The sequence below is a fragment of the Cervus elaphus genome, chromosome 23 (assembly GCF_910594005.1).
Source record: "Cervus elaphus chromosome 23, mCerEla1.1, whole genome shotgun sequence".
In the NCBI taxonomy this organism is placed as follows: Eukaryota; Metazoa; Chordata; class Mammalia; order Artiodactyla; family Cervidae; genus Cervus; species Cervus elaphus.
Window position 1 is genome coordinate 10,562,302 of NC_057837.1, and position 19,643 is coordinate 10,581,944.

Sequence of the window (19,643 nt, forward strand, 5' to 3'; positions counted from 1 at the left end):
AGGGCCATGAGACAGGAATGAATACACCACAAAAAGCTAAAACTGTTAGACCTACATTTCTTAAGGGAAGTCAAAGAAACAAGCAAGAAATGTAAAAGTGAAACGTAAAACCCTGTGTCAACACAAGGGCCCCTTTATCATTTTACATCGAATCACTTCAATGGTTTAAAACTGTGGTTCGCAAGTGTCTGCTCAGAATTGCTGAAGTCCAGAGACCCATCGGGTCAGGGGGTCCAAGAAGTCAGAACTCTTTTCACAACAACACTAAACGTTACTTCCATTCTCATGCTGTTCTGAGGGCACAGTGGCGTTCTTCAGAGACACGATGTGTGATATCATAACACTAAGGACTAATGGAATTAGCAACTGTGATGGTGTGTGCTTGTATTTTAAGTTTTTCCTAAAGCCAAAAACTTTCAGAATCACTGTTTTGAAAGATTATGTCTATTGAATTTAAGATATGATTATTTCCCCTACTTCTCATAATCAAAGACACCACAAACATACACACACACAGTCTGCTAACCAAAACATCTGATTGGCCTACATTCATCTGTGTAACAAAACTAAACTGAAATAATTATAAGTTGAAATACAACTGACATATTAGCAAGTGAAGCTTTACTCTAGGTAAAGATCAGAGTTTTTTGATATTTTGATTTTTGATCATATCTCTATTGTTCATGATTAGAACTGTCACTTTTGCCTATAAATTGAACATCCTTATAATATTTTTCAGGTATTTTGTACCTTCATCTATCACTTCAACATTCGACCATAACGAAAAAAAAAAAATTATGACTTTTAGCATGAGTTGGCTCAGTTAAAAAGTATGATGATATGACAAATTATAAGTCATTTTACTACATACTAAAGTCTAATGTAATAATGTCCACAAAAGACTTATTTTTTCCATTTTTACCCCTAATAATAGTGTCTCTTGTTTTTCACCCTAAGTCCTCTTACATGTAGGACTCATATATGTGTCTTCCTTTTTCTACCTCTCTGTTATATTTTTTCTTGGTTATTTTTGTTTGAAATGAAGCTGTGAACTCTAAAAGCTCCTTTCTACCCAATCAGTGGCTCATAAAAGCATCTTCTTAACAATTTTAAGCTATACTACTAAAAGAATTGTCCATATGAGTGTCTAAGAATAAAATTTTTGTTTTTCTAGAAATCATGTGCTCATATATCATCCCTTTTAGTCCCTGCCATCATCCAATGGAGTATGTAATAATGTGAATGCTTATTTTCAATACTTTGCAGTTTACTAAAGCATTTTGACACACTATTATGGGTTGAATTGTGTTCCCCTTAAATTTGTGTGATTAAGGACTAACTAACCCTCAGTCAGTGGTTCAGATGACAAAGAATCCACCTGCAATGTGGAGACTTGGGTTCTGTCCTTGGTTTGGGAAGATCCTCTGGAGAAGGGAAGTGCTACCCACTCCTGTATTCTTGACTGGAGAATTCCATGGACAGAGGAGCCAGGTGGGCTACAGTCCGTGAGGTTGCAAAGAGTTGGACATGAATAAGTGACTAACACTTTCACTAAATGTGTATGTTTAAAGACTAACCCCCAGCACCTCAGAGTGTAATCTTATTTGGAAATATAATCTTTACAGAAATGATCAAGGATCATTAAATGTGGGTCCTAGTTCAAAGTGACTGAAGTCCCTATAAGAATGGAAAATTTGGACACAGATGTACAGACAAGAGGGCTTCCCAGGTGGCGCTAGTGGTAAAGAATCTGCCTGCCAATACAGGAGATGTAAGAGATGTGGGTTTGATTACTGGAATCAGAAGATCCCCTGGATAAGGGAATGACAACTCACTTTAGTATACTTGCCTGGAGAATCCCATGGAGAAAGGAGCCTGGTGGGCTACAGTTCATGGGGTCACAGAGTCGACCACTACTGAAGTGATTTAGCATGTACTCATGTATAGACAGAAGGAAGATTGATAAAAAGAGACACAGGAAAAAGACAGACATGTACAAGTGAAGGATAAAAACCTGGAATATATCTTTCCCTCACAGCCCTTAGAAGAAGTCAACCCTGCCAATACCTTGATTTTGGATTTCTAGTCTCCAAAACTATGAGACAATAAATTCCTGTTGTTTAAGCCACCCAAGTTGTGGTACTTTGTTACAGCAGCTCTAGAATACTAATACTCATACTCATTGATGATTTCATGTCTATCATGTCTTCCATTGCAATTTTCATTCAAATATAAGTAGAAAATACCTACCAGTAATTTATAAAACAAGTCCTCTCTTTACTCCTTTGATTCTCCCTACTAATAATTGCTTATCTTATTCTTTCCTTCATTTCGACTCACTCATTCTTCAAAGCTTTTTCTTTTTTTTTTTTTTTTTAGGGAAATCTTTTTAGGAAAGGTTTCTGTTTTTCTACGGATATTAATAATAAGGAAAAGGAAAGCCTGGCAGGGAGGTTTTGAGATAAATTCTTTAGCTTTTTACTGTCTTTATGAAAGTCTTGTGGTAATGTCTTGACATTTGGAAATATATTACCAATGCACAGAAGTCTTTCTCATAGGAAATTTTTTTTTTTAATTAAAGACTACTATATGTAAAACAGATAGTAAATTCTAATGAGGATCTACTGTATGGCACAGGGAACTCTTTTTAGTTCTCTGTAATGATCTATATGGGAAAATAGTCTTTAAAGAGTGGATGTGTATATAGGTATAACTGATTCACTTTGCTGTAAAGCAGAATCTAACACATTTTAAATAAATTATGCTCCAATAATTCTTTTTTATAGTCAAATCAAAAGAATTGATGTTTTTGAGCTGTGGTGTTGGAGAAGACTCTTGAGAGTCCCTTGGACTGCAAGGAGATCAAACAAGTCAATCCTGAAGGAAATCAGTCCTGAATATTCATTGGAAGGACTGATGCTGAAGCTGAAGCTCCAATACTTTGGCCGCCTGATGCCAATAACTGGCTCATTTGAACAGACACTGATGCTGGGAAAGATTGAAGGCAGGAGAAGGGGACAACAGAGGATGAGATGGTTGGATGGCATCACTGACTTGATAGACATGAGTTTGAGCAAGCTCCGGGAGTTGGTGATGGACAGGGAAGCCTGGCATGCTGCAGTTCATGGGGTCACAAAAAATCAGACATGACTGAGCAACTGAACTGAACTGAATTCCTTTTTAATTAAAGAGAAACAAACTCTTATGTGTTGGAAAAACCATGTTATTAAAATGGGGAAGAAGGGAAATTATTTGGACTGGATGCTCCAACTTATGATGAAAGAGGGTATACACATTAGCCTAGAGAAGAAAATAGCAACCCACTCCAGTATTCTTGCCTGGAGAAGTCCATGGACAGAGGAGCCTGACTGGCTACAGTCCGTGGAGTGGCCAAGAGTCATAATCGACTGAGTAAGTACCACCACATACACTTTAGACTCTCCAAAGGGGTCCATTATTAATAATAGATGCATATCTAGGCTTTGCACAAGCTCAAAGAGCCTCACACTCCTCCCCCATCTCTTCATTACCATCCTGCTTGTACTGTTCATCCCTGCTTATGAAAATCTTCCTATTCACCATAAGTAAGTCTTCCTTCAGAAAAGTGTCCTGCCCCCCAAATAGAATTCACTGCGTTTTCATGGTCCGGGGGAGACTCGTGGGCATTCCTCTTGGCTCAGACAGTAAAGAATCCACCTGCAATGCACGAGACCTGCGTTTAATCCCTGGGTTGGGAAGAGCCCCTGGAGGAGGGCCTGGCAACCCATTCCAGTATTCCTGGTGGAGAATCCCCATAAACAGAGGAGTCTCGTGGCTCCTCTGCAGCTCATGGGTCACAGAGAGTCAGACAAGACAGCAATGAAGCAGCAGCAGCAGGGAGCCTCAGGGTTACTTCTCTGGTAGCACCACAGGACCCCCTGACTAAGGGCCCCTTCAGACTCGTCTCAGGCCCTTTCCCATCTCTGCTACTGCTGCTTTGGCCTTTGTTTAGCCTCATTTCAACAGCTTAACTCTACTTAATGCTCTGCGGTGACCTGAAGGGGTAGGAAGTCCGAAAGGGAGAGGATATGTACATTACGGCTGCCTCATTTTACTCTACAGTGAAATCTAGCACCACGTTGTAGAGCAACTATGTGCTGTGCTGTGCTTAGTCACTCAGTCATGCCAGACTCGTGCAACCCCATGGACTATAGCCCGCCAGGCTCCTCTGTCCACGGGGAGTCTCCAGGAAAGAAGATTTCCGTGGGTTGCCAAGCTTTCCTCCAGAGGATCTTCCCAACCCAGGTCTCCTGCATTGCAGGTGGATTCTTTATCGTCTGAGGTACCAGGGAAGCCGCAAAGTGACTATACTCCAATAAAATTAATTAAGAAAATAAAAAATAAATAAGTTTTCCAAAAAACAAACAAATAAAAAACAATTATTTAAATCAGGACATGTGCCTAGAACTTTCACATGTCTCTTCAGCTGGACATTGCTATGCACCTTTTGTTCTTAATGCAACTGCTACTCTTTAGTACACTCTCCTTGACCTCTCCTCTTCCCAGTAGCAGATCAAGCCCTCCCATTATGCATTTTCATAGACCCCTGTGCTTCTCTTTCACAGAACATATCTCAAATAGAATTATTTAACCTTATAACTTTTTATTATTTTATTTTTAATTGTGGTTCAAAAAACTTATCAAATACAATCATAACCAGTTTTTCAGTGTATACTTGAAAAACTTAGTTATTTTCTCCTTGATATCTCTTCCATGTGGCTGGAGTTAATGTTTATTCACAACTGTATTCCTGGCATCTACCATAGGACAGTACCTGATACTTGTTTGGGGCTTAAAAAGTATTTGTTGAATGAATAGATCCTTACAGATGTTGTTTCCTGTCAAACTTGATGACTAGAAATGTGTGCCTAGCAACTGTTAGTGACTGACACAGATACTTAGATCAAAAAGTATTTGTGAAATCATCTATTGGTTCAATTCATATATTGGTCATTTGTAATATGCCAGGCATGAGACAACCCTGTGGACATTTCTATGAAGATGACCAACAAAATCCTCACCTCTTGAAAGTTAAAACCTTAAAGATTTACAGGATAGATAAGTAAATAAATACCTTAAGTATAAAGGAAAAACAGCTTAAGAATCTGGTATACAGTATCTGGCTAGGACTAGGGTCATGGCCACTGTATTAGTTAGCTTGGTTTGCAACAAAATACAGCAAATATTTATTTAAAAGTCATGGAGGCTGAAAAGTTTGAGTATCATATCCTGAGTCTGATGAGGACCTGCTTCTTGGCTCCTATACAGTCACCTTCTCAGATTCACATGGCTGAGTGAGAGACAGAGAGACAGAGAGAGCTAACTCCCTTCTCTAATAAGGCCACTAATCCCATCATGAGGACTCCACCATCATGATCTAATTAACTGGCAAAGGCTTCAATATATGAAGTTGTCAGGAGACACAATCATTCAGTCTATAGCAGGACTCATTTAATATTTATTGAAAGAAGAAAGGCTACATACCATGTAGAATAGGAAGGGTCCTCTGAGGAGACAAAATTTAAAGTAGAGCTAAGAAATTAACCCCAAACATGAAGTCAGCTACACCCAGATTAAAACAAGATTCAGGCAGAGAAAAGCTTAAATTGATAGGTGCTTGGGCAGAATATAATGGGATGTGTGCAAGCAATATAAAGAAAGCCAATGAAGCTGAATTCAGTTGGATGTAATTTGAATTTGGAAGATTGGGTAGCAGTCAGATCACCTATGGCCCCATGAGCCACTGTTGAGAAGCTAGAAGGATTTGATGACTGTATCTTGGTTAGATAGAATAATCCTAATTTTATACATGTGGGAGCTGAAGCTTACCAAAGCTGAGCTGTTTGTGTGTACTTGGTCACTCAGTCATGTCCGAGTTTCTGCAGCCCCATGGACTGTAGCCCACCAGGTTCCTCTGTCCACAGAATTTTCCAGGCAAGAATATTGGAGTGGGTTTCCATTGCCTACTGCAGGGAATCTTCATCACCCAAGTATCAAACTCACATGTCTTGTGAGGCAGATTCTTTACCACTAGAACCACTGGGGAAGAGTTGCAAAACTGAGTTTAATTTACTTCAGTTACTCAGTTGTGGCCAACTCTTTGCTACATCATGTACTGTAGCATGCCAGGCTTCCCTGTCCATCAGCAACTCCCAGAGCTTGCTCAAACTCACGTCCATTGAGTTGGTGATGCCATACAACCATCTCATTCTCTGTCGTTCCCTTCTCCTCCTGCCTTCAATCTTTCCCAGCATCAGAGTCTTTTCCAATGAGTCAGTTCTTCATATCAGGTGGCCAAACTTTTGGAACTTCAGCTTCAGCATCAGTCCTTTCAATTAATATTAAAGACTGATTTCCTTCAGGTTGACTGGTTTGATCTCCTTGCAGTCCAAGGGACTCTCAAGAGTCTTCTCCAACTCTCAAGAGTCACTCAGCATCAATTCTGAGTTACTTGCTAGTAAATGACTGAGGTAGTGTTAGTCTAAGCTCTTCAATTTAAATTCATTTTTTACTCCGTTTTGTGCATGTGTACTTTAGTCACTCAGTTGTGCCCCACTCTTTGCGATCCCAAGGACTATAGGCTCCTCTATCCATGGGACTCTCCAGGCAAGAATACTTTACTATGTTCCTTTTTTTATACACTCTGGCTGATAGCAATATGCTACATTAGAAAGCCCACTGAACTGTGTTGTAGGAAATCTTTTTGGGTATGATCCTCACAACTAGCTTAAAAACTAGTTAAACAGGTCATAGATAACTAGTTAAAAAAAAAAAAATCCCTCTGAGGTTTATTTGCCTAATCTGTAACATGAGGAACTTAGAACTAATGAATTTTAATATCATCTACAACAAACAAGTTACTGTCCAATCAGAGTACTAATTCAGAGTAACTGAAACTACTGCCTCTCCACATTGTATTTCCTCCATGCTATCATGCGTTGCTCCTCATTTTTAATCTATCTAGTTCAAGATGTTTACCATGATAAATTTATTAGGAATCTACTGATTTACCCAAAAGCACCACAATATTTTTGCTATAATAAATAAAATCATTTTTACAATTGATCATCCTTTTGTTCAATTGCTGTGTGGTACAAAATCTTTATGCAAAGAACAGTACATGGCAATACACTGGTAAAAAAAAAAAAAAAACCAGTAAAATAGGCATACTTTCTGTTTTCGTTCCCAATCTAGTGAGGCAAACATATTTTCAATCTTTTTTTAAACAGCAAACAATGACACAAATTGAGAAATTTTATCACTCCTACTCCCACATTTCAAACAGTGTAGCTCAGTGTATAAATTAAACCAAATTACTGAGTTACTCAAATTTCTTTTGTTTTAGTTTTCATCCCTCCTATATCTGGAGAAAAGCTAAGATAAGTTGGAGTGGGTATGCAGGTATATATAGTTTCCAAATATAAAACACTATGATTTTAAAATAGTGGCAGGTGAATTCAGAGCATTGCCACATTCTGCTTCTAATACAGTAAAAACAGGGGAGAGTACATGAGAACCTGTGTAATTGTAAATCACTGAATAACACCAGGAGGACAGTCTTCAAATAACTTACCGTTTCTCTTGGATTGCTGAAAAGCCTTCAGTAGCTTTGCTAAGTTTGGTTTCGGGACATGCTGGAGAAGAAAATAAGAGCTTGAAGCATAACAAGTATCAACTTGAATAAAAGAATTATAATCCCCCACCCCCCATTACTATATGATCTAACACAAAGAGCACAGGCTCTGGAGTCATTCAGATGTGGATTCAGATCCCAGTTCGGCCACCGACTAACCTGCAGGCACACTGAAACCATAATCACAGAAAACTAGCCAATCTGATCACAGGACCATTGTTTAACTCAATGAAACTGAGCCATGCCGTGTGGGGCCACCCAAGAAGGATGGGTCATGGTGGAGACGTCTGACAGTATGTGGTCCACTGGAGAAGGAAATGGCAAGCCACTTCAGTATTCTTGCCTTGAGAACCCCACGAACAGTATGAAAAGGCAAAATGATAGGATACTGAAAGACGAACTCCCCAGGTCAATAGGTGCCCAATCTGTTACTGGAGATCAGTGGAGAAATAACTCCAGAAAGAATGAAGGGATGGAGCCAAAGCAAAACAAGAGCCAGTTGTGGATGTGACTGGTGATAGAAGCAAGGTCCGATGCCGTAAAGAACAATACTGCATGTTTTGTTAGGTCCATGGAATGTTAGGTCCATGAATCAAGGCAAATTGGAAGTGGTCAAACAGGAGATGGCAAAAGTGAATGTTGACATTCTAGGAATCAGCAAACTAAAATGGACGGGAATGGGTGAATTTAACTCAGATGACCATTCTGTCTACTACTGTGGGCAGGAATCCCTTAGAAGAAATGGAGTGGCCATCATGGTCAACAAAAGAGTCCCAAATGCAGGACTTGGATGCAATCTCAAAAATGACAGAATGATCTCTGTTTGTTTCCAAGGCAAACCATTTAATATCATGGTAATCCAAGCCTATGCCCCAACCAGTAACGCTGAAATGCTGAAGTTGAATGGTTCTATGAAGACCTACAAGACCTTTTAGAACTAACTCCCAAAAAAGACGTCCTTTTCATTATAGGGGATTGGAATCCAAAAGTAGGAAGTCAAGAAACACCTGGAGTAACAGGCAAATTTGGCCTTGAGGTACAGAATGAAGCGGGGCAAAGGCTAATAGAGTTTTGCCAAGAGAACACACTGGTTATAGCAAACACCCTCTTCCAACAACACAAGAGAAGACTCCACACATGGACATCATCAGATGGTCAACACCAAAATCAGACTGATTATATTCTTTGCAGCCAAAGATGGAGAATCTCTACACAGTCAGCAAAAACAAGACCGGCAGCTAACTGTGGCTCAGATCATGAACTCCTTATGGCCAAATTCAGACTTAAATTGGAGAAAGTAGGGAAAACCACTAGGCCACTCAGGTATCACCTAAATCAAATCCCGTATGACTATACAGTGGAAGTGAGAAATAGACTTAAGGGACTAGATCTGATAGACAGAGTGCCTGATGAACCATGGATAGCAGACTACTTGTACAGGAGACAGGGATCAAGACCATCCCCATAGGAAAGAAATGCAAAAAAGAAAAATGGCTGTCTGAGGAGGCCTTACAAATAGCTGTGAAAAGAAGAGAAGCGAAAAGCAAAGGAGAAAAGGAAAGATAGTCCTATTTGAATGCAGAGTTCCAAAGAATAGCAAGGAGAGATAAGAAAGCCTTCCTCAGCGATCAATGCAAAGAAATAGAGGAAAACAACAGAATGGGAAAGACTAGAGATCTCTTCAACAAAATTAGAGAAACCAAGGGAACATTTCATGCAAAGATGGGTTCGATAAAGGACAGAAATGGTATGGACCTAACAGAAGCAGAAGATATTCAGAAGAGGTGGCAAGAATACACAGAAGGAATGTACAGAAAAGATCTTCACGACCCAGATAATCACGATGGTGTGATTTCTCACCTAGAACCAGACATCCTGGAATGTGAAGTCAGGTGGGCCTTAGAAAGCATCACTATGAACAAAGCTAGTGGAGGTGATGGAATTGCACTTGACCTATTTCAAATCCTGAAAGATGATGCTGTGAAAGGGCCGCACTCAATATGCCAGCAAATGTGGAAAACTCAGCAGTGGCCACAGGACTGCAAAAGGTCAGTTTTCATTCCAATCCCAAAGAATGCTCAAACAACCGCACAATTGCACTCATCTCACACACTAATAAAGTAATGCTCAAAATTCTCCAAGCAAGGCTTCAGCAATACGTGAACGGTGAACTTCCAGATGTTCAAGCTGGTTTTAGAAAAGGCAGAGGAACCAGAGATCAAATTGCCAACATCGGCTGGATCATAGAAAAAGCAAGAGAGTTCCAGAAAAAACATCTATTTCTGCTTTATTGACTATGCCAAAGCCTTTGACTGTGTGGATCACAATAAACTGTGGAAAATTCTGAAAGAGATGGGAATACCAGACCACCTGACCTACCTCTTGAGAAACCTATACACAGGTCAGGAAGCAACAGTTAGAACTGGACATGGAACAACAGACTGGTTCCAAATAGGAAAAGGAGTACATCAAGACTGTACACTGTCACCCTGCTTATTGAACTTAAATGCAGAGTATATCATGAGAAATGCTGGGATGGAAGAAGCACAAGCTGGAATCAAGATTGCTGGAAGAAATATCAATAATCTCAAATATGCAGATGACACCACCCTTCTTACAGAAAGTGAAGAGGAACTAAAAAGCCTCTTGATGAAAGTAAAAGAGGAGAGTGCAAAAATTCAGAAAACTAAGATCATGGCATCTGGTCCCATCACTTCATGGGAAATAGACGGGGAAACAGTGGGAGCAGTGTCAGACTTTATTTTTCTGGTCTCCAAAATCACTGCAGATGCTGATTGCAGCCATGAAATGAAAAGACGCTTACTCCTTGGAAGGAAAGTTATGACCAACCTAGATAGCATATATAAAAGCAGAGACATTACTTTACGAGCCATCTAAGTCAAGGCTATGGTCTTTCCAGTGGTCATGTATGGATGTGAGAGGTGGACTGTGAAGAAAGCTGAGCACCGAAAAATTGATGCTTTTGAACTGTGATGTTGGAGAAGACTCTTGAGAGTCCCTTGGACTGCAAGGAGATCCAACCAGCCCATCCTAAAGGAGATCAGTCATGGGTTTTCATTGGAAGGACTGATGCTGAAGCTGAAACTCCAATACTTTGGCCACCTCATGTGAAGAGTTGACTCACTGGAAAAGACCTTGATGCTGGGAAAGATCGGGGGCAGGAGGAGAAGGGGACGACAGAAGATGAGATGGTTGGATGGCATCACTGACTCGATGGACGTGAATTTGAGTAAATTCCAGGAGTTGGTGATGGTCAGGGAGGCCTGGCGTGCTGCGATTCATGGGGTCGCAAAGAGTCAGATACGACTGAGCGACTGAACTGAACCTTCTCATGGGGTAAGCATTATGACAGATGACATCAGAAACCCCAGATGTTCCTCTCCTTACCCCAAATGACTGCTCTACAAATACTATGACACCCACTAGATTATTTTCTCTACCAAAATGTTCTAGAAAAAAAAAAAATTATCCCTGGGAGTTTAGAGCACTACTGAAGAACTAAGACATTTAAATTAATCGCTATATTCTGAAATTTGCTTGCCTGATTTCTACATGCATGAATTATCACTTGGGAAGGGAAATATGAAAGTTTAGATTTTAGTAGAACCTTATTTAGATAGGTTACAAGTACAAACAGGATAAGCTACTTCTATTCTGTTTGTTGAACAGCTAAAGGCAAATGATGGTTTCAATTCGGCTCCTTCGAAGAAAAAGGGAGAAAGAGCAAGAGTAAACCTGTAGGGAAATGATCATGAATGAAAGCCACAAACACACTAAACAGAAAGCCATGATCAAAAATGTTCACAACAGAGGCAGAGAGAGATGGACTTAAAGAATAGACACTGAAGGAAAGTATTCTGCAAGGAAAAATTAGGTTAACAGTAAAAAAAAGCAAAAAAGGTGGGGGAGGAAAAGAAAGCAGAGAGAGACATTCCTAGTCAAGTACAAACTTAAGGGAATAAAATAAGCATAATAAGGCTTGTGGAAAAACACGCACAAATAAAATGTATATACAATAGATCAGTAATACATCAGTATTCTTAAGGATATACTATGAACAAAGCCTCTGTTTTGTATGCTTTTATTAATATATAAATTACGCATCTATATTGTTCTGCAAATTTTATGAAAATATCAACATATGTTGTCTATAAAACATATACTTAAGACAGAGGCTTTTGTTCATAATATATCCCTAATATAGCAATCTGTATTACTCCAAAACTTTTTGTTTATAAATACTACCGTATTAGAGTTCAATTTTGCCACTATAAAAAGTGTCATTTGATTAGCCACACATGGTCATCTATCACTACCTGAATGTTGTAAAGTATTCCATGAGAGAGAGAAAAATTGATTAAGAAATATTCCTAACTATTCACTGGGAAAAAGAATTGGTAATCAAAATTCTGGGGAGAATGTATGGCTTGAAAAGAAACATTTAATGGAACACAAGATGGGGCGAAAAAGTCAAAAATTAGGACCTAATGCAACTGAACTATATTACCTGTAACATTACATAGGATATCGTTTGTCTGTTCATTTATTCACATTCAATAACTATTAACACGGTTCTTACACTCGAGACCTATGCTACATGCTCCAGGAGATGCACAACTGTTTCCTGAACTCCACTAGCTTACACTGACACGGGGCTCTAAGATGAACACTTAAATCACAATAACACAAAAGGTCTGAAATCTGAAGGTTTAGAATGTGACACAGGACACGGGGTAGGTCTTTTTAAAAATACAATAGAAAAAAAATCCCGAGTTGCAGCTTTTATCTCACGGTTATTAAAAGTCTCTGCTTCTATGAAGTGAAAGTCGATCAGTCGTGTCAGAATCTTTGCAACTCCAAGGACTCTACGGTCCATGGAATTCTCCAAGCCAGAATACTGGAGTGGGTAGCTGTTCTCCAGGGGATCTTCCCAACCCAGGGATCGAACCCAGGTCTCCACCATTGTAGGCAGATTCTTGACTGTCTGAGTATTGCACTGTGAGTATTGGAAAAGTCATGTCCTTATGGTTTAAAATTCACAGTAAGAGTCTTTATCCTTGACCAAAATTCATAGTTCCTTCATTGTGGGAAAGCTTTTCCAATACAATTTTCCTGTCACTCTATTTTCCAGCCCATTGTTTTCTTCACCCCACCTTCATTATTCACCAAAGTTAAAAATGAAAAAAAAAACCCCACCAGTCATATTTCTATAAAATAGTTTGCTCTGAAGAACGTTCCATTATAAACATAAAACAGAGAGAGGGACACCATTGCTGAATTTAAGAGTAAATACTACATGAAGCTAAATTCAGAGTACGGAAACTGATTTCACAAGAGTGCACTGTACCTTGGTCTCAAAATCTAAGACTTCATCATCTGACGGAGGCCATGAGTCAGCACCAGGTTTGTTGGAAAACCTTTAGAGCATAAACATACAACAAAAATGAGTGAGTTCATTTCTTTAAATGAAGAAAAAAAAAGCAAGTGAACGTCTGGCTATCTATGCAGTAAACGAAGTTTCTTGACATAATTAAAATTTGGCCTCTGTTTTCAAACATTTTTTTTTTTTTAGATATTTTGATGCGGACCATTTTTAAAGTCTTTATTGAATTTGTTGCCATGTTGCTTCTGTCTTATGTTTTGGCTCTTTGACCCCAAGGCATGTGGGATCTCAGTTCCTCTGACTGGAGATTGAACGCACACCACCGGCATTGGAAGGAGAAGTCTTATTAACCATCTTAACCACTGCACCCCCAGAGAAGTCTCCAAAAAAGATGTTAGTTACCTATTTCTGCTTCCATCTCTCCCAACCTATGACATATCTAGGGAAGACTCATTCTTAGTTTCCATTAACAAAGACTGACAGCCAATATATTGGCAGAGCCTGAAAATAATATGTTTTCACCAAGTCCTAATAGCTGAACTGAAAATCTAATTGATGCACTGACATAACTTTTGTTTGCCCAAAGTGGAATAAACCTGATGACTTAAAGCAGAAGGATATGCTGTTCCTTCTCCATTGTCTGTCCCTGGTTCAGAGACTAATCTGTGTCCATCAAAAATGGCAGTCTTGGTCCTTCAGCAGGGGAATCACTTATGGAGAAGGCCCCATTCCTCCCTTTACTGTAAAGGGGATACAGGAGTCCCCCGCAATGTCTAAAACTGAAAATGGACACAAGTCAAAGAACTAATTTGTATGTTTCACTTATATGCTACACGGGTACTTCTCAATTTCTACTGAGGGACACGAGAGTGGATGCTGGAGTCAGGCAGGCCAGCTGTCAAATCACAGGTCAACTCATTTTAACCATGGAATCATGGGTCAATTCATCAACCTCCCGAACCACAGTTGCCTAATTAAGTAAAGCAGGACACAGTGATTTACGACGCTGCTCTGGTGACTCCATGCGGTCACAGACGTTGCGCACATGATGCAGTCTCTGACCCAGAGCAGGAAGCTCAACAAACAGTAGCTTCTCTTCTCTGTGTGTTTTCCTAGTAACACATACAAGTTTAAAAATCCGTCAAATCCTACCTGCTTAAAGAGTCTTCTTCAGAACTCGTATCCACTATTAAAGAAAAAAGGAAGACACATTTTAAATCAACAAAAGAAAAATACAGACTATTAAAACCTCAAGACTGATGTTTTGTTTAAAAGTATTCCTTTGGAACCACACCTGGAGACCACACTAGAGGGAACAGTGATTGTTCTATACTCATGGGCCATTAATGCCTGAGAACCACTCCTCTCCTTTATGGTCATCAAAGGCAGAACAGAAAAAGAAAGAACTGCTGATACAAGGACCATAATGCTAACCAACCTCTAGGAGACTGACAGAAAATGATACTACACCGTTAATAGAATCAGTACTATAAACTGACAATAGCACACTTGAACAGCACGGGATTTCTGGACTTCCATTCCCTGGAGCAGTGAACAGAGCCTACAGGTGTCTTGCTGGGACATAACACAAATTCTCTGGCTCTTCAGTTCAGGATGAAAATGCCCTATCACAAGGAAGCATGGTCTAGAGGCGCTGAACTTCAGAGCGTGGTAAAACATAGGAAACAAAGTCTTCCTGGCCCTCTTTCCAAATGCAAGAGAAGTATGAAAGATGTAGTGATTCCAGGTTTAGCAAGGATAATCTCTTGACAGGGAGGTGGGGGAGGGTAAATGGGTAAAGGGGGTCAACTGGGTGGTGAGGATGGGGACTGGACTTGTAGTGGTGAGCATGCTGCAGGGTACACGGAGGCTGAGCATTTTTAATGTTTTAAATATCTATGTGTACATACTAATAAATGTGAAAAGGATAATCTCTTGAGACTATCACCTTCCATTGTTCAAGAGTATCTGGACCACCTAGAGCAGGATGGTCCAAACAGTGCTGTGTTCTACTGAGGGCTATCATTACATCAATCCTCCCCATTATATGGCAAAGGTTGGTAGAAATCATGCTTTTTCAGCTTGGAAGGCATTCGTCATCAGACCCTAAGCTGATGAATAAGGGGAGGGAGGGAAGGAGAGAGGAAGCTATGGACTCTGGTGCTGTTGGACAACGTTTCACGTGTGTCGTCATGATCTGATGCTGGAGGGATGACTCACGTGCAGTGACTCCACGGGGAGGGGAGCGCTGCAACCTCGAGCCTGGAGGGCAGGGGCAGTGACGTTTACATGTCTGCACCCTGTGACCCAGAACAAGGCTTAGGACACAAAAGACACTGGAAAGTTATCTCTTTGGTGAACAAATGAACAAATAAACAAGAATGTCTTCTTTGAAAAGTCTGTTTCAAAAACTATAGAAATTAACCAGGGACAACTCTATTCTATTCTGAGCATACTGAAGACCAAGACTCTATGTCATCTCTGTATCTCCTCTAACGTGTAAAACCAACCTAGAGAAGTTCTTTGGTGGATGTTTTTGCTGTTTAGTCACTGAGTCGTGTCTGCCTCTCTGTGACCCGATGGACTGTAGCTCACCAGGCTCTTCTGTCCATGGGACTCCCCAGGCAAGAATACTGGAGTGGGTTGCCATTTCCTTCTCCAGGAGCTCTTCCCGATCCAGGGCTGGAACCCGTACCTCTGGCATTGGCAGGCAGATTCCTTACTGCTGAGCCCCCTGGGAAGCCCCCTTTGATTAGACAGAGGTGAACTAGGTTTAAAGGTGTTCTCAGACAGCTTGTACAATGTGCTGGATGTCACATCGAGGGGACATGGTGGTGTTTTTGCTCATGTGAACTGTGTTGGTTCTTTTATTAGAATCTGCAGAGTCCCAAGTTGATCTATTTGAAAATCTATTATGATCATCTTTTAAATAATGGCAACAGAACATGGTGTTCTTACAAAACTATACTATCATGACAAGTATCCAACACACAGAAGAAAACATCTGCTTCTAATGAAGTCAACCTATCTCACTCTTTTTGGATCTGTGAGGAATAAAATTGGTAATAGAGACCTTGTTCATACAATAGGCAAAATAACCAGTGCTTCTCAACTAGGCATCGCTTTTCTGATCTGTACTATTGGAAGGTATCTTCCGAAAGTAATCTCTTCCTGGTATGCTGCACACTGGTTCAGCACTGCAGCTCTTCTTCTTTATCACTTCTTATCCTACCAGGAAGGGACTGTTGAGGTTCCCAGTTTAAACGATGATAACTTTTTTAATGAGACCAATCACTACACAGTAAGTAATAACTACTCATTCACTAAATGCAAACTATTTGTAAAAATTAAAGCTCCACTTTTATAAGAAGTCAATTTGCTATAATAGGATTACAGATGAAATATATATCATACTAACTTAAACATTTTTTGTAATGTACATAAAAATCTAATACAGGATTTTAGGGGCTGTAATTAAACTCATGGAATGCTTCTCAGACAATACTGTCTCTGATGTTAAATTACCTACAATTAACTTCTTTAACAATTCTGAAGACTAGACTATTAAGAAATTCATTTAACAACACACATGCAATTTACACTAATTTTATCATAGTTCTTTGATTATTGAAATTTCCTCACTCCTACGTTATCTATGTTAGAATCACCAAGAGTAGTTCATTATTATCAGATGACGTACCTGGGTTGCTCTTTTCGGGAGGAGTTTTCGGCCTCTTTTCTTTATATTCAGAGATCAGTTGGCAAATGCTATGTGTTAAAAATGTGATAAATAATATTTTAACACTAATAGCGAAAAAAACTACCAACTATGTTAAATTCTTAGATTATTTCAGACAATGTTAGCGATAATATCAAAACTACAATTGTCCCATACATTTCAAGTTTCTAAGTTCTACCAAGTTTTATTTACCATGTATTTAAAGGAGAAAGAAAAGGAAGATGAAGTAGTCATGAACTGAGGGCAATAGAGCTCAGCAGATTAACTAGATTTAGCTTGGCATATGAAAACTCTTTCCAACTCGCAAATCCTAGCTCTGTAACCAACTGCTCTTTGTTCCGAGAGAATTGCTTCTCTTGAGTTCAAAGTCATCCTCTCCACAACTGGGATCTTACTGCCTTATTTCACAAGGGGATTAAGAGGAGGTAATGAGACAATATATCCCCAAAATGCTTGCAGAAACAGTCAAAGAATGGAATAATTTGCTCTTGAACGTTATTGTTGGAACTACTTTGGAATTCCAAGTAAAACCAATGTGTGTTTTCTTATATGTTTAGCATTCAAGGGTTTCAGGAAACTGTTATTAATTATGGTGATTAGTGTTCTCTGTGCTTTGTAATTTAGGGAATCTCAGCTCTTATATAATTTGTACCTACATTTATTTATAAAATATGAACTCACTACATTAGGTAACATAATTATCCCCCATTACTGCAGCTAATCACACCAAGCACAGAAAACTAATCACAATCAAGACCTGGCCTGGACCACTACTCTCCCTTCTCTACCTGCTCAAACTCTCAACCAGCAGATCTTTCTGACAATGATGCTTAATCTCCATGTTCATCTCTGATGCACGTGGAAGACATAACCCTACTCTTACAGTGGATACTGGCAAGTTCCAGGCAGGGCTTACCTCTCTGAATTCCTCTCTGAAGTAACTTACTTGAGATTTAAGGAGTTCTGGTGAATGGGTTCCTTGTGAGACAGACTCAGAAAACATTTACGGTTGAGGCAGATAAATCCTTTGGAAGATTTTCATTGTTGCAGGAAACAGACCCCATGAGGGGGCCAACCCTCCATGTAACTATGGAATCTCAGGCAAGCTGACACCCACTACTCTGGGAAGGACGACAGGGAACCTATGACCCAAGGAAAGGTGCCCCCACAGGATAGAAGCTGCCTGCACCGAACAGAAAACTCTCACTGGTCATGTAACAAGTGACAGTGAAAATTCTTTTTGGCGGCAGTTTAGTGATCACGGGCGTTTTAATGTGGACACTTACATATTAAAACCACTCAGAGCAGCATATTCTTCTGCAGTCCGTCCAAAGACATCTTGAGAAAAGACGTCAGCACCTCGCTGCAGGAGAAGGCTGACGACACTCATAGACTCGTAACTGACAGCAAGGATGAGGGCGGTTCTACAACAACAGAGAGACGACGTCACCCTCAGGAAGCTGAGTGAACTGACAGAAACAGCTGGTTTGATGTACTTTACCAAGGTAACATCTTGCCCTCCCATGAAGAACTGACCATTTACACGCTCAAGTGTACATCCTTGTAAATGACCTCCAAGGCTAAAATGAAACGACGGAAAAGCAGCGTCCTGTCCCACTGCGATGGCACATAGCAGCACTTACTATTTCAAAAGTCCCTGATGGGGACTTCCCTGGTGGACCAGGGGCTATGACTCCAGGCTCCCAAGGCAGGGGGCCCAGGTTCCATCCCTGGACAGGGAACTTCATCCCACATGCTGTAACTGAGAGTTCCCACGACTAAGACCACACGCAGTCAAATAAATAGATGCTTTTCAAAAATAATATCAAAGTCCTTGACGGACAAGAAACTGTGCTGAGGTCACTTATCTGAGGCAGGTGACTATTTAAGGAACGAATCCCCCATTTCCTCCTTAGTCTGATATATTATGCTTCAAAGTCAGCTAGAGGGTGGGTTAAGCAAAGGCTATTTGCTGGCTTAAAACAAAAATATTAACAATAATGGAAATAAAAATAGTCACCGTGGCACTTAATGATGTGGACAAGCATGTGCTCTTCACTAAATGAAATACTATGTCTACGCACAGCCACCTTTGAAGGACGCATTACTATTTGCCCTTTTGTATCAGGAAACTTATTTGCTGATGATAAGTAATGTGCCCAAGGTCACAACCCTAACAGGGAGGAAAGCTAGGAGCTGAACCCAGTCTGAATCTAAAGCCCATCATTTTCATCTGTATCATCCACCTCTGACTTATCTTTGTTGAAGCAACTGTTTATCCAATTAAACCTATCATTCTTCCTTCTAGCTTCATTTAAAATGAAAACATCAAAATGTACTAGAAATAAAAAGGGATAAAAACTGATGAGCCCACAGTATCTGGTGACAGTGATTACTAACCACTTTTTGTTGTTGTTCAGTCACTAAACTGTGAAGGACTCTTCTGCAATCTAATAACATCAGTATTTTTCAAAGAAAGTAATTGAAAGCAAAGAGTCACCCAAAAGACAAAATCAAGTCCTTTATGTTTAGTATGCATCTTTTAAGGAAAAATATATATGAAGTAGAGGTTAAACAATCATTATAAAAGAATTAAGAAATTCGATACTGTCATAAGATAAACTAAAAAGCAGAATCCATATTGTATAAAGCTAATGAAACTAGTATGAAATCCCTCAGCTCCTACAAGATCAACCAGAAAAAAGAACAGGTTGCATATGACATCACTCAGTATTATAAAGGAATATGAATCCTGCTATATATCTCTGCTATATAGTTTTTCACGACTCCCAGTCAGAATAATTGGCTTTCTACCTAACTGATGAAGT

At 39.7% G+C, this 19,643-nt stretch overlaps 3 protein-coding genes across 14 annotated transcripts in view; 1 reads left to right on the top strand and 2 right to left on the bottom strand.

The window, feature by feature from the left end:
• LOC122682154 (ninein-like protein) overlaps positions 1-19,643 on the top strand; it is a 705,741-nt gene that overhangs the window by 291,841 nt on the left and 394,257 nt on the right. The window lies entirely within an intron of this gene.
• Positions 1-19,643, bottom strand: part of LOC122682170 (ninein-like protein) — a 137,875-nt gene that overhangs the window by 62,793 nt on the left and 55,439 nt on the right. The window lies entirely within an intron of this gene.
• LOC122682153 (putative ankyrin repeat domain-containing protein 19) overlaps positions 1-19,643 on the bottom strand; it is a 67,275-nt gene that overhangs the window by 31,759 nt on the left and 15,873 nt on the right. For all 5 annotated transcript variants that reach the window (XM_043884943.1, XM_043884942.1, XM_043884945.1 and 2 more), the window contains exons 5-9: positions 18,102-18,239; positions 16,777-16,844; positions 14,229-14,262; positions 13,041-13,110; positions 7,613-7,673 (exon numbers count right to left, since the gene is read on the bottom strand). In XM_043884943.1, the coding sequence (XP_043740878.1) occupies positions 7,613-7,673; positions 13,041-13,110; positions 14,229-14,262; positions 16,777-16,844; positions 18,102-18,239 (371 nt within the window). The remainder of the gene's footprint in view (positions 1-7,612; positions 7,674-13,040; positions 13,111-14,228; positions 14,263-16,776; positions 16,845-18,101; positions 18,240-19,643) is intronic.